At 33.2% G+C, this 20457-nt stretch overlaps 1 protein-coding gene across 1 annotated transcript; it reads left to right on the forward strand.

The window, feature by feature from the left end:
• Positions 1-15803: 15803 nt before the first annotated feature.
• LOC109005366 (AT-hook motif nuclear-localized protein 29-like) lies at positions 15804-17840 on the forward strand. The gene has a single exon (XM_018984288.2). It carries the CDS (start codon positions 16433-16435, stop codon positions 17321-17323), a length of 891 nt encoding a protein of 296 aa, XP_018839833.1. The 5' UTR covers positions 15804-16432; the 3' UTR covers positions 17324-17840.
• The last annotated feature ends 2617 nt before the right edge of the window (positions 17841-20457 follow it).

Below are 20457 nucleotides of genomic sequence, written 5' to 3' on the forward strand. Positions count from 1 at the left end.
GTGATCTTCATCCTCATAGCCATAGCAGATAATAATCCCCTAGAGTCAGCACAACTATTTTTCAAGTGAAAGTGAAGCCCCGAAAGCTCGCTGAAGTTAAAGTTCACAGTCGTATATTTGGATTTAGATATCCACATAGTTATGTCATAAAAAGTTTTCAAAAATTGAACAAAGTACCTCACACTAGTCCAATCATGTTCGTTCGGCACATCGAGCCCCTGTTCTGCTGGCTTCAACAAAGCATACCTCAGGCCTCCATCCTCGACTTTCATATGCTCGAACGCTCTTTATTACTTCTGTACTACATCCAACATCATGTATGTAGAGTTCCATCGAGTCGGAATGCGGCGCCCGTGACCCCCACGTGTTATTTTAGTGGAGTTCTGGACATCAGGATGATGATCACACGGATCACGCACCTCAACGACAAGTACTTAGAGCGTGTACAATATACAATAAATGTACAATATAATAATTGTAGTGAAAAATGAAAAGGACATTCTTATTAAGTACCAGAAAGTTCAAAAACAGTAAAATATTCTTTACGAGAGTTATATAGTCATCTGATAGATAAATGAAAGAAAACAACATAACATAAGGGAAACAAATCACATATCGCTGAACAACATATCAGCAAGTCATGCCTCCGACGAAGCCAGTCCTTCAGGCTCATAATCAGTCTCTGCATCAAAGTTTACGATTAGATAAGACGGAACCGTAGGGTAAAACACCACAATGAGATTATGACATCTCAACAAGTAATCAACCAAACAAACATCCAAGAGATTTAAAATACTTTAATACAGCCAACACGTCCACGTACGGTCAAACATGAAGGATTAAATCCACATATTTTCCCAAAAAGACATATTTAATCACTCACATGAAAAAATCTCATTGGCCCAAACATTGATATTATTATATTATGCAAGCATCATGGTCTCTCCTATGGACCATCTGCACACCCTGGCTCTTATCGCCACATCACGGGTAACGTTCGTGCATATGATTTCGTAACGAGCGATGCCCAATTCAGCGCCCAGCATGTACATGGCCAAGCATCCTCTAACTCCACCAACAAGAGGCAACGAAATCGGTACGAGAGCATTACCATCTCGTTCGTTCCCGTCGTCGACCAGCGACAACTCAAGGGATGTCATATCAGTTTTATTAAGCTCCCGTGTAGCCAGAGGAGCTCCACCGAGATAACGCCTCATCTCAACTTAGGGTTGTATACACGCACCCACATATTATAGAATAATCAGTCTCAATTTCCAATAGACAACATGACTTCATGACAATTTATAAAATGATAAATATGTCTGACAAACAGATATTGGATGACATAGGAAATAAAATCGCAACAAATTTAAACACAGTTTCACAACCAACTACAAGTGTAATCTCATCCTCCAATCTGGCCCAAGGCCCAAATTCAACATCAACTACATTTTAATCCTAACACTTCCGTGGCTTAAGGCCCATCTCAAATCAACCAGAATACAAAACAATGTTAATTATAATATTAAATCCCAAGGCGGTCGCATCGAAAGATTACTTACAATGTAGTTAGGTAATTTCTGGAAGATTGCGCATGTGAAGGTGTTGCCCAAGGTGGCGACGCAGTGGCGACAATGGCAATTTTGGTGAGTTTTTCACAAGGGAACTTTGGATTTGAGTGCAAATGGGTGGTGGAGAGTTTTTACTGTGGTGGGGCGTGGCAGTGCACACGGCGGCACATGACAAAGCTTTACAAAAAAGACTCCTAAGGGTTTCGGGACTATAATTTAAAGAGACAAACAATTAAACTAGATTTTGAGAAAGGGAAATGCCGATTGAGATGATTTGAAAGATGAGAAATTCGGTCCAATTTATAGACCGAAATGGCCATTGAAGGCTCACTGTGATTGAAGGGTTTGGGCAGTGCAAGAACGGCTGTGTGGCTCATAGGTAGAGGAGGAGACGTCGATTGTGCAAGCCATGGAGGAGAAGTGGATGCGGTGTGGACGTGTGGAGCGGCGGCATGGATAAAAATCATAAACAAAGAAAACAATCATGGAGGCTCGAGGTGGAGGAAAGAGGTGGTGGCTGAAGAAGCTCTGCATGGCAACGGTTTGATTGGAGAAGGTGGGCGGTGATAAAGCAGGAGGAGGACATGGCATGAAGGAGGAAGAAGACAAAGCAAAGGAGAAGAAAGAAGAGGATGAAGTTGTGTAGCGCAAGAGGAAGAAAGAATGAAACCCTAAGGGTTTTGGCCAAAACGATGACGTTTTCGGCTAGGGAGAAGTCTCGCTCATATGGCCTTCAAAAAACGACGCTGTTTCCTTAAAGGGGCTAGACTCCCTTCATCAGCACGGGTTGGGCCCTCTATTTCACACAGGCTAGGCTCAATCTCACACACACACGGCCCACAACAAATTAAAATACTACAAATCACAACATAAAAGCCCAAAACTCAAAACGAAAGAAATAGATGTGAAATAAAATAAATACCAATAAAATAAAAATAAAAGAGTCAATTATAATAGATAATTAAAAATACACTAATTAGGGATCTCACACGGAACATTCAAACATAATATACCAGAACATCCAATTTGAAGTTGTTCTATTATTGCCTTAAACTTGGCAAGCCTTTGGAAAGAAACTCTTACATATCGCACAATGCTGCAGACTCTGGTATTAGAATCATCAATTTCTTTTAACCCCTCAATAACTATGAGGTTAATAATATGAGCACAACATCGAACATGAATAATTTAAAAAAAAAATCGAACATGAATAAACTCGTGCTAACGAATGACATCATCTTTCACTGTCGTATTCCGCTTGAACTAATCAATTGCAGTGTCGTTGGCACTGGTATTGTCAACTGTAATACACAACACTTTTCAAATTTTCCAATCCTTTATACAATCATCCATCTCCACCCCAATGAATGTACCCTTGTGATCAACAATTTTTTTTAAGCCAATAGTTTGTTTATGCAAATTCCACTCACTATCAATGTAGTGTGCTGTGATCCACATGTAGCAAACGTTCTGTACGGACATCTATGTGTCAGTCGAAAATGACACTCTCTGGCCAGTGGTAATAAACACCTACTTCATCTCAGCTTTCTCCTTCGCATATCTTTATACAATCTAGCATCACCATATACTATGATGGAGTGGGAAATCGTGGCTCAATAGTTTGTACAAACTTTCGGAAGCCTCTTTTGTCGACTGTGGTAAAAGGCATCTCATCAGTAATTATCATATCTGCAAGAATTTCTTTCAACATCTTCTAGTTGTATTGATGGATGGCCAATTTCTTAACCTGTGTACCATCTCGCGATCTTATACTGCTGGCAACCATTAAAATATGCTATTAATACACTAGTGCCTTGCTTCTTCGAATGACAAATAGAAAATTGCCCATAGTGGTGGCATCTTGCTTGTGGGTTCGCACAATCACTAGGAATTTTGGTGAAATGTTCCCATGTGTACGACTTTTTTTTAGAAGGCCGTGGTGGTTGATCATGCTCAATGGGCATCTCTTCCTATTCGTTGAACATATCCTCATCTTTTATATCTATTGGGAGTCGACTACTTGCATATAAAATAGCTGCTCTAGATGTGGCTCTAGGGGTGGAAGTACCCACCGGTGCAGGAGCAATAGCATTGGCATCCGTCGCATCCCCTTATTGATTATTATCTCTACTAGGTGTAGCATCTATATCACCATAAAAAAAAGCTAAAAAAATAAATTAGAAGTAAAAAATTAGTTTCAAAAAATATGTACTGTATTATATATATATATATATATGTATGTATATATGGAAAGGACTGAAAAATTGGAAACAAAGTGCGGCAATACAATAAAATTTTAAATCATAAAAAAAGACAGCCAAAAATTCCTTAGCATGATTGACCTAGCTAGCAATATTTGCTACAGGCACCTAGCTTGCAGGAAACTTCATTGATGTAAACGTTATATTGACTTGAAATAATAAAAGAAGTCATGAATTGATAATAGTAATTTCCTTCATACTGGGTATCAAGAATCCAACCAAGAATGTGAAGATTCTATGAAGCCTTGGGAAATCAAACTGTACAGTAATTTTCACGTGATTTCTTTTAAATTTGATTCGCTGGCATCGCTGTAAATGAGTGATGATACAAGCATTGGATTGCAGGTTTAAGATCATGGAGCATAAACTCCAGTTACTTTCTCATACATGTTGTCAGGTTACATGGTGCAAATCAAAGGTGGTATGCATATATATATACTCAGTTTTTCTATCATGTTTGAGTCACTCTATCTCGGGAACCACCACTTTGTTTAGCAATTATTTGCAGGAGACGGGTCAAAACTACCGTTGCAATTCGAATTGTCCATTCTCTTGACAAAGCAAAGATCCTTTACCAACCCACACTTGTTCTCACCCACTTCCAGAAAATATGACTTACAAAAGGTTATCCAGAGTTGTTTTGGAGAGTTTCCAACTAAAGCTTTTACACACACAACGTCTAAGGTTCTAGGGTGATCTGCAGTTGCATGTGTTTATTATATAAAGAGAAATGCTTGGTCTAGAAACTAACGTGGTTAGATACAAGCAAGATTTGGGAAAGAAACAAATATAAGGATTATTACATCAGGGTCCATTCATTTTCCACTTAAGATGAAGACAATATAGAAATATTGAACAGTAATACATTCATCGATTTTGATTTTCATGTCTTGTGGCAATTTTTTCAAGAGAAGAAACTATTTTGCAGTTTCAATCTTGGAAAATAGTAAAGCAAGTAGAACATATCACAACCAAAACTATGACTTTCAGCATAACTAGGTTTCACAAAAAGAAAAGTTTCTTGGAGATGGATTTTGATTGATGTGTCTGCTTCATTTGGTTCCTAAACCTATATCAACTCATCATTATAATTTTTTCAAATTTCAATACAAAATATAATAAACAATTCAACTTTTTTAAAGTTTAAAATAATAATAATAAAAATAAATAATATTCTAACAATATTTTATCATCTCAACTCAACTCAACTCAATTCAACATCCAAACGTAACCTGAAAGTGATTGTCAACAAAATTGATGCTAAAGAGATGAATTTTAAGTTTGATGTCTTAACCAACAAATTCATATTGATTGGTTATACATGTAAACTAAAGACCATGACATATATACTTTTCTCCAAATTAAAACCATGGCATTTTCCCCTTTCATATTCATGCTTCTTTTTTTATTTGATCTATAAAAAGAAATAGCACATGACCAAGAATAAGACTCAAAAGTCTCATACCCATTTACTTGCTCTTGAAAACCTGCGACTTCTACAACTGCACCAGACAATGAAACTCCCTTGTGTTGCAACCATTGAAAAATAAGCATATAATGAGTATCAATCAAGTAAAGTGTCATGTAGGTTGCATGAATTCTTTCATTGAAAAGAATACACAAAATGAGAATACCATCACAAAAGTACACCAAGACAAATGAATTTTTGTACTATCAGCAAAAGAACTAGAAAAAAGATGAGCAATATTTTTAGAAATAATCAGGTTCCTCAATAACTTACCCAAATAAAATAAAATAAAATAAAATAGAACTTAAAAATAAGTAGAATTACGGCCAGATCACTTGGTCAAAAATAGTCTTTCACAAACTGGATGTACTTGAATCCAATCATTAATCACGCACATTAACAGAAAAATATTAGAAGTGAGAATATTATGTTAGAGAGAGAGAAAGAGAGCTTGGTATATGCATTTGCATATTTAATTGGCTTCTAACTCTTTAAGACCATAAACAATGGGATCACAGAATCTGAAACAACAAACAAAAAGTTTATATGCTTAAGTATACTTGAGCTAACAGAGGAAGATAAAAAAAATCAATTGCTACTTGTCCTTATCAAATTCTTCCTTCAACTTTCTTTTATGATGCTCATTCAAGAACAATGTTTCATTATAAAGAAGCCTTTTCACCTGAGATTTAAAAAGTTTGATAAGAAACATATAACAAAACAAGCCAAATACAATCAAATATGATCATTCAATCCAAATAAAGGAGAAATTTCTTTATGAGATTGTGAGAACAGAAGTTGGCATGGAGTGGTGGCTCAAGAGGAGCACGGTGGCGCTGGGGAGAGTTGGTGGTCGTGGGTTGCGAACAGAGCAAGGGAGAGAGGGAGGGCCTCGGGTTGCTAGGCTAAGCGTGGAGTAGAAGGGGGGTGGTGGCGAACGCACCCCTAGCAGCGGTGATATAGAGATATCCAAGAGAGAGAGAGAGAGAGAGAGAGAGAGAGAGAGAGAGGTGAGGCCAGAAAGAGATCGGCTTGGGGGCTGGGGCAGAAGGAAGGGGTGGCCATCGAGGTGAGGTTGCGGTGGCGTGGTGGGGTCGTTAGCGACGGGCTGTGCGCGGGTAAGGCTTTAGGGAGAAGAGGGATTGGGGAGAGAGAAGGGGGGAGACGACTGGAGGGAAAGATACAAGAAGAAAAAGTAATGCACAGATTTTAAATTTTATTAACTTTTTTGGTGCTTTTGATTCGCCACTAATAAGCTTTAATTGGCCGCATATGTTTTTACAGCGACAATGTCAACCACAAATAGTATATATTGCAGCAATTGTTCAAATCGATGGAAATTTAATGCCGCTAAAGTTAACAAGACTTTGTTGCCATGACAAAAGTCACCGCAAAAGGTATAAAAGTCGCCGCAAAAAGTGAAATGTAAATTCTCTATCGTCGTTTCCCACCTTCGCACTGAAAACTAAGCGGCAACTTGGAAATCGCCGGAAATAAGGTCTATTTGCGGTGATTTTTTTTTTGCGACGATTTCTTGTAGTGATTACAAGTCTTAGAAAGTGCAATTCCGGTGTAATCATTGTAGGGGTATCAACTATATTGTAGGGGTCAAATCAACAACCTATAATTTAGCCTTGAGATAAGGTCGAAAATCAAGCTAAGAGATAAAGCCATGAAGGGATAGGACAAGCTGACTTGGACTCCTAAGAGGAAAGACACCGATTCCTAAGAGGAAAGAGATTCAGACACCTAAAAGGAAGTGGACTTAACTCCTCAAAGGAAATGGACGCAGACTCCTAAAAAAAAGTGACTCAGACTTCTAACAGAAAAAGACTCCACAAGGCAAGTTGAACCTATATATATATATGAAGGGATCCCCCACAAGCTCTCCACACACATGAACTCTCCTTAGACTCTACACAGAAGCTCCATACGACCAAGCTCCACCACACATAGCGATTCCAAAGAATCTTCCCTAAATTTATCTATTGTATTGTGAAATATGTGAGACCATGAGAGATTGTAAACTCACATGTCATAGTGGATTTTACCCCCAAACAACCCGTGGACGTAGGCATTATGTCGAACCACGTAAATCTCCGTGTTTTTTTTTTTTTTACTTTTATTTGCATATTTATTATTTATGTTATGGATAACGCGACAGGTACCGTATTGAAGCCCGAATCATCTCGTGGGCCGAGGATAATTATTTCCTTATTTCCAGTCTGTTGTGCAATTTTTGGAACTAACACACATATATATATATATATATATATATATAAGATTAATGTTATACACTAAATTGTCATTTCACTTTCATCTCATTACGTAAAATGTGCTATATTTATTATCATTGGATGATAAAAAATCATCTAATCGTGATAAATATGTCACATATTATATAGTAGAATGATAGTGTAGTGTATAAACTTTTCTTATAAATAATGTGCATATTTGCATATGGATTTAATGAATTTTTTTTTTTTTTCTTAATCAAGCATGTTATAAATATATAAAAAGTACAAAAGATGTGTGAGCCCACGTCCTGAGCAATATGCATAGCAGCATGGCAATTCTAATTAAGCTCCCTACTGCCAACATGTAATTACTAACTATCTGCAATGATCCAACCATTGGATCATTTCCTAACATTGATTGATCAATTAATATATAATTAAGTTAAAAAAAAAAGGGATACATATAGCAGTGCAAAGACACCTTAATCTTCCTAATGAAAAGGCCAGAATCGTTCTCTAGTGAGAGAAGACGACAAATGGGTTTGGTGATCGAATAATACTACTCATCATTTTAATTTTTATCTTCTATTATTTTATAATATGGTATTAGATGATTGTAAATTATTTATTATATTTTATTTATAAACCTTTCATTTAATATCACATCATGAGATAATGAGAGTTAGAATGATAAATAAATTTTTTCTTGATGATCTAACGGCTGGAAGATGATCTGGCAGTCGTACGTGTGCCCACTGCCTACCTCTCCACTAACTACTCAAATTATTAGTATTATATTATAAATAAAGCAGTCTTTGGCTTAGCCAACATGCTTAATTATTCTGGTTTACATTGATAATTACGTCTTTTAAACAAACGAGTAGTGGTCCTTAGGATTGGGCTTTTTTCTTTTTTTTTTTCAAGCTTAATTTGCACCATTCATTAAGAGCACGTTTGGTTTCGAAGATGATTTGAGATGAGTTGAGATGGATTGTGAATAGTAATGAGATGAGTTGTGAATAGTAGTAAGATTTGTGAGTTAAAGTTGCTGAATAATAATGAATAGTAGTGAGATGAGATAAGCTGAGATGACTTGCGAATCCAGACTTTGAATAGATGAGCTAAGTAATACTAGATATAATTTTTAAATAGATAAATCACATAAATTTTTTCTAAAACAATAAGTCCTATTAATAAAAATTAATTTTTTTACACTTTTTTAAAGTGAGATGCATTTTTTTATAAGAGTTTGGATGAAGCTTGTTTATTTAGAGTTTATACAAATTATTTATCTATTTTATTATTAAAAAAATTTTCTCATCAGTTACTATTTGCCGCCTCATACTCTATAAAAACACACTCACACCCTATAAAAAACATCATCACATCCAATGAAGAAAAAAAATTTCATGTCATATGTGGGATGTGTGATGTGAACAATTATTAATTTATAGCAAAACTCTTTATTATTATATTAAACTTTAAAATTAAGCATTCAGACTTTGATTTTCCCTTAATGAAATGTGGACCGCTCATGTCCCTTAAGCTAATTATTATTTTATTTTAATCTTCTTATACATTTGTTACGTATCTTTATGATTATTATTTTTGTGTTCCCCATATTTAAATATTTAATTATGCTTAACAGAGATTGTGGTTGTTGAACCGAACTTTTTAGACACAATTATTTATATATATATATATATACATGCATGTACGGATACTGGTTGACATGAAATAGAGTATTAATTAATAGAGTAATATTAGAGAAAAGTTATTATAGTAGTGCATATTTTATACTCACTGCATGGCTGTTTTTAGTTAATTGTTCTCAACACTCATTTGAAAAGATATGTGGTCTAGATGATATTACATCATGTGTACAAAATGAATGCTCTCAATAGTAATTTCTATGTATATTTTTTCTAATTAATATTATACTCATTTAATTAAGGTTTAAACCGTGATACTTCATGCATGCTTACATTAATTTTCACGTCATGATTCCTATAATATTCCTTGAAAAAATAATTATTTCCATAGTTAGCCAGGTGATTGTTTTTGGTTTAGATATTATGTGTTGTTTGTTTTTACAGATAAAATGAGATAAATTAATATTAAAGTTAAAATTAAATAAAATATTATTAGAATATATATTTTTAATATTATTTTTATTTTAAAATTTTAAAATTTTGAATTATTTATTTTATCTTGTATCAAAATTTAAGAAAGTTATAATAATTAGATTAAATAAATGAGTTGAGAGAAGTTGTGAAAATAAACTAGGCCTTAATTGCAATAAGTAATTTGGCTGGAAATAGCTGGTTAGCTAGTTAGCCTAGTTTGCTTTTTATTATAATTAATCTGAATTAATAATCAATTAAAATAAGAATCTAATTAAATATTAATGTTAGAAGTTTATATATCAATATTTATAATTGGCTCCAAGCTTACTTAATAAGAACAATATCAGCTTTCTAACTCGGTTGACCTAATTAATAGATTAAATTAATTTTGATATAGAGAAATGCTATGTGTCCCACTGAATTCTTCTGATGATGGGTTCCGTTGGGTTCTTTTTTTAACTTAGTAATTAAAAAAATATTTTTTAATAATATTATGAATATTTTTTAAATATTTAAAAATGTTAAAAAAGTACATAAGAAAAAATAAAAAAAAGATGAATTAATACACACTCATATGGAATATAATATGCCAGTCAACTTCACTTGAAGATATCATTGAAAGAAATGTAATCTATTTTATTCTTTATCTATTAATTATGAATAAATATTGATAGAAGTTACTATTAATAGTATTCATTTTGTATACAAAATGTGGCATTATGTAAACCACACATCTCCTCAAGTGAGTATTGAAAATAATCAACTAGAAGCAGTCACGCAGTGAATATAAAATGTGTATTATTATAATGACTTCTCTCTAATATTACTTATTAATTATTATTATATACATAAGATCATGTATATAAACATAAAGAAAATAATCCCTGCACGTAGTTAAACAAGGAGAAATCTATATATAAGTTGGTATAGATGATACGCACATCTAGTAAAATGGTTGCATAATATAATTTGATTTGAAAAAATAAAATAAAATAAATATTATTATATGAGTGGTGTTGATAGTTCGTTATTGACACACTTGTAAATAGAAGAACTCGATCAAACAAATTGATAACTAAATATTGTACATGTATTTGGTTCTTTGTGCATCACCCACCATTTGTATATTTTTATGATTTTGAAGATTAAAAGGTCTAATTAAATTAATATTCAATTATCTTAAAAATTTTGAAATATTTATAATTTTATAAATTTATCTAATTTGTTAAGAGACGACATTACATAAATTTAAGAGAAATTATACTTACAATCGTAAGAATGTAAGCGTCGCACAATTATTTTTAAAAAAATAAATAGATACGAGATTTTCATAAAAAGAAAATTAAATTTTTTTAAAATAATTATATAATACTTATATACTTTATAACTATATATATATCATTACTCAAAATAAAATACTAGTTAAGGCGGCGCGTCGACTATGATGGGAGACACACTAACACAAAGTGGGTGTGGGGGAATGACTAAAATGGGATGTGATGGACTTTTGCATAACAATCGCACGTCAGCTTTGGACTCGAACATCTCCATCGACTCCCCCCACTTGTGTGCAGTGGGACCCCTAATCTCTTGAGATGATGAATTTTGATGCTGACATGTCACATGATGGTTATTGAAACTTTCCAATTCAAGGTATCTACAGTCTGGTCAACTTTTTTAGACAGTTAATGCACGGCTTGTGATTCCATTTTTATCACTTCCAATGCATCACGTATTCATACTCATTTAATACTGACATTGATTATTGACATAACATTAATATAAAAAGATGGATCAATAAAGCTAGTCCGCCGCCCAACCGCTACCGCTTGCCAAATTTTTATTTATTTATTTAATAATTAAAAAAATATTTTTAAATATATTGAGAAATTTTTTATTTTTTAAAAATATTTAAAAATAATAAAAAATATAAATAAAAAAAAAACATTAATTTTGCACTAGTGATCACTGGTAGCGGAAAGTTGCAAGCGACACGCTAGCCTTACTCAATTCAGGTTAGGAATAGAAAGATAAACATGATATAATTAAAACATCTTCATTGACTTGACCAAATGAAGAGATTGATTAAAATTTGTATAATTGTTGTCAAAAACATCCCATATTGAATTGGATAAATCTAAAATAATTTAAACTTTTGTTACAGTGATTGACCAAATATAGAAAACCACAATTGATTCACCAAATATTAAAATACTAATTTCTCAATCCAAACAAATATTAAAATATTAGTTTCTCACTCTAAACAAAAATACTATTTGATTTGTAATTAAAAGTTTTAAATAAAATTTTAACTGAGTTTAATCAAATATTTTTTTTATTAGCATTGACTTTTGAAAATATGATTTTTTTAATATTAATTTAATTAGAATATAATTATTATTAACATTTAATTGGTAGAGATACAAAATGTGATAAAAAAATTATTAAATTAATAATATTTTATTATTATATAGAGAGTGAATGGATAATCTAATGTGAGGGTTGAATTTAAATGGAATATGTAAATATAAAAAAGTGTGATATTAGTTAAATTTTGAAGATGAATTTGACCAATCCAATGATAATGCTCTTATAAACTTATTTCAATTGAGTAAGAATATCTTCTTTTCAAATAATGTAAAATTTTATACATCACATACTCTTTTTATTTATGACAAATATATCAGATGTTATGTCACGAGAAGTGGCGATTTCATTGATCTTTATCCTCGAGCTTAAATATATAATTTTTTATATTTTTTTATGTCAGGAAACCTCTTCAAGATAGGACCGTTCGGACCCATCCATGTAGATTAAACTTCGATATCGTGCACTGCATCCTCGAAAGTTTTCCTATACGAAATTAGTTAAATCCGCTAATTTTTCACCGGAAGTATGATCCCAAGGGATTGTTTGTACCTACGAAGTGTTGAACCTTAGATCTTGAAGGGAGTGATATCCCAAGACCAAAACTTTAACTACTTAGACTAACCCCTTAGTGGTAGTGAGCTTAAATGTGCAATTGTGGATTGATAGTTGCACAAAGTTTATCATATGAAAATGTCTCTTTTGAATTTGCTTTTGTATAAAATGAGATATCAAGGAAGTGAATTATACATGCTATTTTTATTTTAGAAAAAAATTAGTAACATTTTATTGATTGATCTACCACAAAATAAATAATGGTGTCGCATCATTAACATGATGCAAGTATGCAAAATATAGTTGGTATTATTGTTGAGCTAGGGTGGGGAAGAATTAATGATACCAATGATGGAGGGGGAGTTTGAGAACCACACAATCAGTAAGTAAAATGATGGATGCTGACATGTCATGATTATGTGGAACTAAGTAAGTGGGTATATATATATATAATACTAATAAATCTATCTCTTGGATATGCCCATGCTCATGCCCATGCAACATCTAAAGTGACGGAGATCATCAACACTCTTCATGAGTCAGTCTACGCGTGGTTGGGGACTAACTTGGGGGGGACCAAATTATCTTTTCCATTTTCTGATCAGGTAGAGGACGGCAGACTTGGGAGGGTCAAAATTACCTTTAATTTCTTATTTATTTAATATATTTATATATAGGTTTTAGTTAAATAGATAAGTATTGATGTGTGATATGATATCGAAAGTAGAGATAAGGTTGACCAAGTTCCCATGAGCCGATATCAGCTTCCACGTGGTCCGATCACCGACCACCGACCGCCGATCACTTTGCTCCATCTGTGGGTCCCACTTATATTTTAACGTACTATATCATCTTTTAAATTTGCGTTGTACGGATAAATCCTTGCCAGCATTTCTAGTTTCTCTTGGCTGTTTGCCCCTAGCCAAGGCCATCCTTCCAACGTTAAATTTTCAATTTTTTTTATTTTTTTTAAGGAAATACGTTAGATTTACAGTTTTTTTTTTTTTTTTTAAAGTTATGTTGTGAATTAATGTAGGAGACAACGTTTTCTTTGAAGTACTTATGAAACTCAAACCGATCAGATATATATATATATATGTTAGTCCTGAATGATATCCCAAGTTTAATTTAGATGGAATTTTGGTACACCCCAAGATCCCAATGCAGGTGCTTGATGATCACCACAAGAAATATTATTACTCAGTCTACTATATGGAATATAAATTATAACAACATTTATGTAGGGAGAAGGTCTTAATTTGTAAACCTTCATTTTTTTTAATATTAATTCAACTTAAGTAATTTTATAATTTAGCGTATTATATCAAAATACGTCAGTTTAACTTGCTTTTGTGTAAGAGATCAAATATTTTAACCACAAAGAGAATTTACAAAATAAATATATAAATTGACGTGACTTAATGCGATATATTAGATTATAAAATTACTTTTATTATAAAGTAAATTTAACATATCACGTGAAATCTTGTCAATTCGTGAGTTTATTTTTGTGGAATCATTTTGTGACTAACAAAGCTTTTTGTATAATTCCTTAATGACTAAAGTAGTCATCTTTCTCTTAACAATAATGTTATTTGCCTTAAATATTGTCATCATTAATTATAAAATAGAAAAAATAATATTTTAATTGGCTTTTGTATATTTGAAAAGGATAATTTTTTATTTTTTTTGTTAATTTAAAAATTAGCCTTCATTTATTTTTACAAATAGGATGAGTTGAGATAAAAATTAAAAATTAAAAAAAAATATTATTATAAAATATTTGTTAATATTATATCAAAATATTAATATTAGCGTATTAATATTTTATAATTCAACTTAAGTAATTTTATAATTTAGCGTATTATATCAAAATACGTCAGTTTAACTTGCTTTTGTGTAAGAGATCAAATATTTTAACCACAAAGAGAATTTACAAAATAAATATATAAATTGACGTGACTTAATGCGATATATTAGATTATAAAATTACTTTTATTATAAAGTAAATTTAATATATCACGTGAAATCTTGTCAATTCGTGAGTTTATTTTTGTGGAATCATTTTGTGACTAACAAAGCTTTTTGTATAATTCCTTAATGACTAAAGTAGTCATCTTTCTCTTAACAATAATGTTATTTGCCTTAAATATTGTCATCATTAATTATAAAATAGAAAAAATAATATTTTAATTGGCTTTTGTATATTTGAAAAGGATAATTTTTTATTTTTTTTGTTAATTTAAAAATTAGCCTTCATTTATTTTTACAAATAGGATGAGTTGAGATAAAAATTAAAAATTAAAAAAAAATATTATTATAAAATATTTGTTAATATTATTATTATTTTAAATTTTAATAAATTAAATTATTTATTTTATTTTATATAAAAATTTAAAAAATTATAATAATTAAATAAAATAAGATAAATGAGATGTGTTTTAAAAATAAATCAATTTCGTAAAAATGTCAAGAGTAGGTGGATAAACCCTAAACAGGAAGGAAAGGATAGCTCTCGGCCCGCGTAGAAACAAAATACAAGTATGAACAAAAATATGGGGGGGAAGTCTTTCTCACCGGACAGAGCGTTTTTCTGTCTTCATATTTGCTTGGATTCTTCTTTAATTTTACCGCACGCATTTTCACTGTTTTGAACTGTTTCTCCACAAAGCTCTCGCAAAATTTTCTCTTCCCACTCATAGCTCCTTTCACCGTCACTGGACCGCGTGAATTTCTCGGAAGAATTTCATGGTTGCTTCTTTAAAATTCCTTTTCTTTCACTTTTACACAGCTCGACGGTACTGAAACCTATCTGAGAAAATTTATAATTTTATATAAAATATAATAAATAATTTATTTATTTTTAAAATTTTAAAATAATAATAAAAATATTAAAAAATAATATTTTATTTTAATTTTAAATTTCATCTCAATTCTTCGTCTTATTTTTTCACGTCTCATTATTGCATACGAACTGATGATTTATTTTTAAGATTAAAATTTGAAGTTTTGAAAATTTTAAAAATTTTCTATCCCATTATTAGATTTTTTTTAAAATTTTATGTAAAATAAAATAAAAATTTAATTTTAAATTTTAAAATAAAAATAATATTAAAAAATATATTATAATAATTTTTTATTTAATTTTTTAATTTTAATCTGAATCCATCTTATCTCCGAAAAGAAACGGGGCTTTAATTTCTTCAACTCGTACAAACGGACTTTAATTTCTTCTAATCTTTGACTACGGCAATTTCTTTCTCATTTATCTCTACGATCTGGTTCATCTAAATGGTAGAAACAGCTGCGCAGGACTCGTCGGGAGCCAACTCTTGCTGGTTTTGGGATTTCACTCCCTGCCCAAAAAAAGGGACAAGAAAGTTCTGGGTTTGATTGGCGACAAATACCAAGTGCAAAAGCTCTGAACGAATTAAGCATAGTACTTCGAATTACAGAGTTGGCTGGGGATTTGATGTAACTGCGCAAGTTTCAGTTTTTGTTGATTGGTACGGAAGACTGTGCACGAAGATCCCTTCAGGTTATGTTGTTTCAGAACTCGTAACGGATTATTCCCCAATAATAGCCCTCCCACGACTCGATATATTGACCTATCGGAAGTCAGATCTAAAATCCCGGAAAAACTTTTTCCGTTGTCGGTATGTGAGTTCCACAACTTATTATTTTCTTTTTGGGATAAAGATTTGGATTTTATAGTCCTGCGTGAGAAAACAGTAACTCCTCTTACGTTCTCGATCGAGCTTTGTCTCTTTGCTTTGAGTCTAAGATCAGAGAGAGTTCCGCTACACGGCTACAGAATAAAGTGGTGGGAGAGAGAGTAGATGTGGCCATGGCTGGTTACAATGAAGCAAATCAGACTGGTTCTCGCTACTTTCATCACTTGCTCATACCCGAACTGCACCTCCAGAGACCGCCCATTTCTACTATTAACCCTCAGCATCAACCCAGCTCCCAGCAAGCCTCTGATTCCAACAACTCCTCTGATCAAGACCAGATGCCCGAAGCCGATGCCCAAGCCACTAGTAGCTCCGGTGCAGCCACCACTTCCACTGGCAGACCACGCGGCCGTCCTCAAGGCTCGAAGAACAAGCCGAAGCCACCGATTATCGTAACGCGGGACAGCCCCAGCGCCCTCCGATCCCACGTCCTGGAGGTGTCGAACGCCGCCGACATCGTGGAGAGCGTTTCGAATTTTGCGAGGAGAAGAGGGAGAGGAGTCTGTGTGCTCAGCGGAACCGGGACGGTGGCGAACGTTACTCTGCGGCAACCTGCGGCTCCGGCACCGGGGAGTGTGGTGACGCTGCACGGGAGGTTCGAGATTCTGTCTCTTTCGGGGACCGTGCTCCCACCTCCGGCACCTCCTGGTGCTGGTGGGTTGTCAATATTTTTGTCTGGTGCACAGGGACAGGTAGTTGGGGGAAGTGTAGTGGGACCCTTAATGGCCTCGGGTCCGGTGGTTTTGATGGCTGCGTCGTTTGCCAACGCCGTGTTCGAACGTCTATCTTTGGATGGGGAGGAAGCTGGGGCCGTGCAAGTCCGACCCACTGCATCACAGTCTTCGGGAGTGAATGGAGGCGGGGGGCACCTTGGGGAGGGTGGCGGTGGAGGTACTGTTTCTCTTTCTAGTATGGGAGCTGGGAATATGGGGAATTTTCCATTTTCGGGTGATCTGTTTGGCTGGGGTACTGGGAGTAGTACTGCTCCAAGGCCTCCATTTTAATTGGTCTTGATTCCTAGTGAGATATATATAATACTGGAAATGTTAGACTTGAGTAATTATCAGTGATGGAGAAGCTAGCTAGGAGTAGAATTAAGAAGATCATCATGGTCAGATCAAGAGATCACCCTGTAAAGTTTCCTTCAGCTTTTTAGTTAAAAATTGTTCGTGATGTATCCAACATGATATTAGTCCTGATCTTAACTTGTCTCTCGATCGGCAAAGAACAAGAAAGGGTTTCTTCAGTTAAAAGCAAATTAACCAATTAAGGATTGATCTGCAGACTTCTCGGAGGTCAGTCATGAGAAACCATTTTATTTTTTCTAGGCCTTCATGATCTCCCTCTTGATCTTTCCTATGTCATTTCTTTTTTCTTTTTTTTCGACATTTCTTGATATCTCTGATTATTTGAGCAAGTTTGAAGTGTTTATTCACATATATATGAGGGCTAGCTAGAACTGCATGTATTGAGGAAACATATATACAGCTATTAATCATGTCTATGATGACATATAAATATAGGGCAGCTAGGCCGGGCGCTAGCTTATTAGTGTCTTTATAAATTCCATCTCCCTGATGCTGTGTGCGCACTTCATCAAATGCCTTTTTCCTATTTATAAATTTAATGATTGAATATAAGAATAAAAAGCCTTTCTCAGTTTATTAATATATAGTTTCTTGAATTTACACAAATATATATGAAATTATTGACACCCCTCCTTTTTAACAATCATCTCTTAATTTGTGCATATATATATATATATATATATATTTGTGTGTGTGGGTGGGTGGGTGTTTTTTGGGGGGTGGGTAAATCTATATATGGTCTATATTATATATATGGTAGATGCATGAACCTGCTGATCAAGACCCCTCCCCATGCTGCAAATGGTAGCTTTTCTCTTCGCTTATCCTGCGTCATGCATGCGGGAAGCACCATATTCATGTGTTCTCCCCCATCTTTTTTGTACATTCAGTAGATTTTCTGCTTAACCAACACAGTAGTGAAGAACCCCAAAATTAGCAGCTTGTTCCTCAACAGCGTAAAACCCTAGCTAGCTAGTTCTTCTGAAGTTTGAGGATCAATTTGTAGTGTTGCAAGATCACCAAGTGTCTCTATCTCTTGCCAGTGATCTCTTCTGCCTACTTAGAGTGCTATTAATTGGCTGATCACCAACCAAACGTTACATGCATGAGCGGTAGAAAGTAGCTAGAAAATTAACGTTCATGAGTAGTAATTAATTGCATGATGTCAGTTACAAAATGTCAAAACATAATGGTATGTTTACATGAGTACTTATGGAGAGATTGGAGAATATTTAAGATCTAATTAAAATTACATGCATGCCACATCATTTGAACAAACAAATTAATTAGAAAGAAGAAGATCAAAAACAAATTAAAACTCTTTTAAGCTCCGAATCGAACAACTTTTACCCCAATCGATCATGACTGATCTGGAAATATAGTACTTGGAACTCAGTAAGTTTGAAACTTAACAGAGAAAAAAGAGGCACTGATAAAAAATTTTAGTTTCTAATTAATTTTTTAGATCTCTTTTTGCAAGTTGGAATTAATTAAATGCTAGTATATAGATCATTTTGAAAAACTGTTGTATCACGTAATTAATACCAAAGGATAAGATCATGTGGACTTTCCAGCTAGCTAGCAGCTGCTAGGTACTGTGAATGGATCAGATGCTCTTTAATTTTAGTATATAGTTAATTATATATTTGCTGAGACGAGAGACTTGCAATATTAATTAATGCATCATGTTTTCTTTATTATGTGTTTCAATTTGTGCATTAATTATAGTAGTAGTAGTAGTACTTATAAGGGATGGATGAATAATTTTTTTAACCAATTCATAAATTAGATCGATCTTATAATTTGCTCGGCAATTGGTTAATTTGGATCGTTTGATGCATTGCATGCCAATATTAATGAAACATGCATGCAGCCTGAAGGCCCTAGCTAGCTAGATTTCTCCAGTGGCTAAGTTTTTGCCGTAAATGCCAAGCTAGTTATTATAAAGTACTACTTCTGCTATTAATGTAGATCGATCAAGCTTTCTATATATATATATATATATATATATATATTATATAATTTGCTTAGTCATGGGCTCTCTTTGATGATCTCTCTGATCTCTAGAATTTACAAGAGAATTAGATCATCCTTTGACCTAAATTAATGTACTAAAGAGAAATTTCTATTATATATATATATAAAATTCTATATCATATATTATTTCTTCTTCTATCATTTTTTCTCCATATGTAGCATTAATCTATGAATATAAGGAAGAAGTATGAACAAGCTAGCATGCAGGAAGTAGCTAGGAATTACTATATATAAAAGATGATCATGGTGCAGTACTACTGTTCATGAGTGACGTTGGAATCATAATCAGGCCGATGATCATTTTTCCATTTTGCACTGCACTAAGTCGTCGTCGTCGTCGTCGTCGTGGTGCACATCATGAATTGTCTCGTGTACTGTACGTGTGTATATATATAATTTTAAGAGAGAGAGAGAGAGAGAGAGAGAGAGTCCACTGGGCTATCTGCATATATATATATATATATATATATATTAGTAGAAAAATGTTTGTTGTTATATATAATATGGGTGTGTGCATGTTTGAGAGCATGGGATAGAATTAATGTTTGATAGACCGTACCGTACTAATTAATTGAATTTTCTCAAAGTTTTGATCTGGTCGGCCCACCAATTTTGTGCTCACAATTATTATATATGGTGGGGATTTTGATTCGTATCTTATTATATATCTTGCTATATATTTATCAAATCACATATTACAAACGATTTAGGGTGTTATTATCTTGATACGTACCTTATTATCTTGCTAAATTATAACATTAATTAATTCAGACGAAATATTCTTTTCGTGCTAATGATTTATAAATTGTTTCTATGGTTGATCATGTAGTAGGGTCATTATCATCTATCTATTACATTAACAATATTACTCAATATAAGCTACACTTAGGTGTTACGAGGAATATAATGTTTGTTTCGCAAAGAGATCTTATATAAATAAAGTTTATAAATTAATGTGATTTGTCGTGATACATCAAGTTATAAAGTTTTCTTTATTATATAATATATATGAT

Source organism: Juglans regia, chromosome 8 (assembly GCF_001411555.2).
Source record: "Juglans regia cultivar Chandler chromosome 8, Walnut 2.0, whole genome shotgun sequence".
NCBI lineage: Eukaryota > Viridiplantae > Streptophyta > Magnoliopsida > Fagales > Juglandaceae > Juglans > Juglans regia.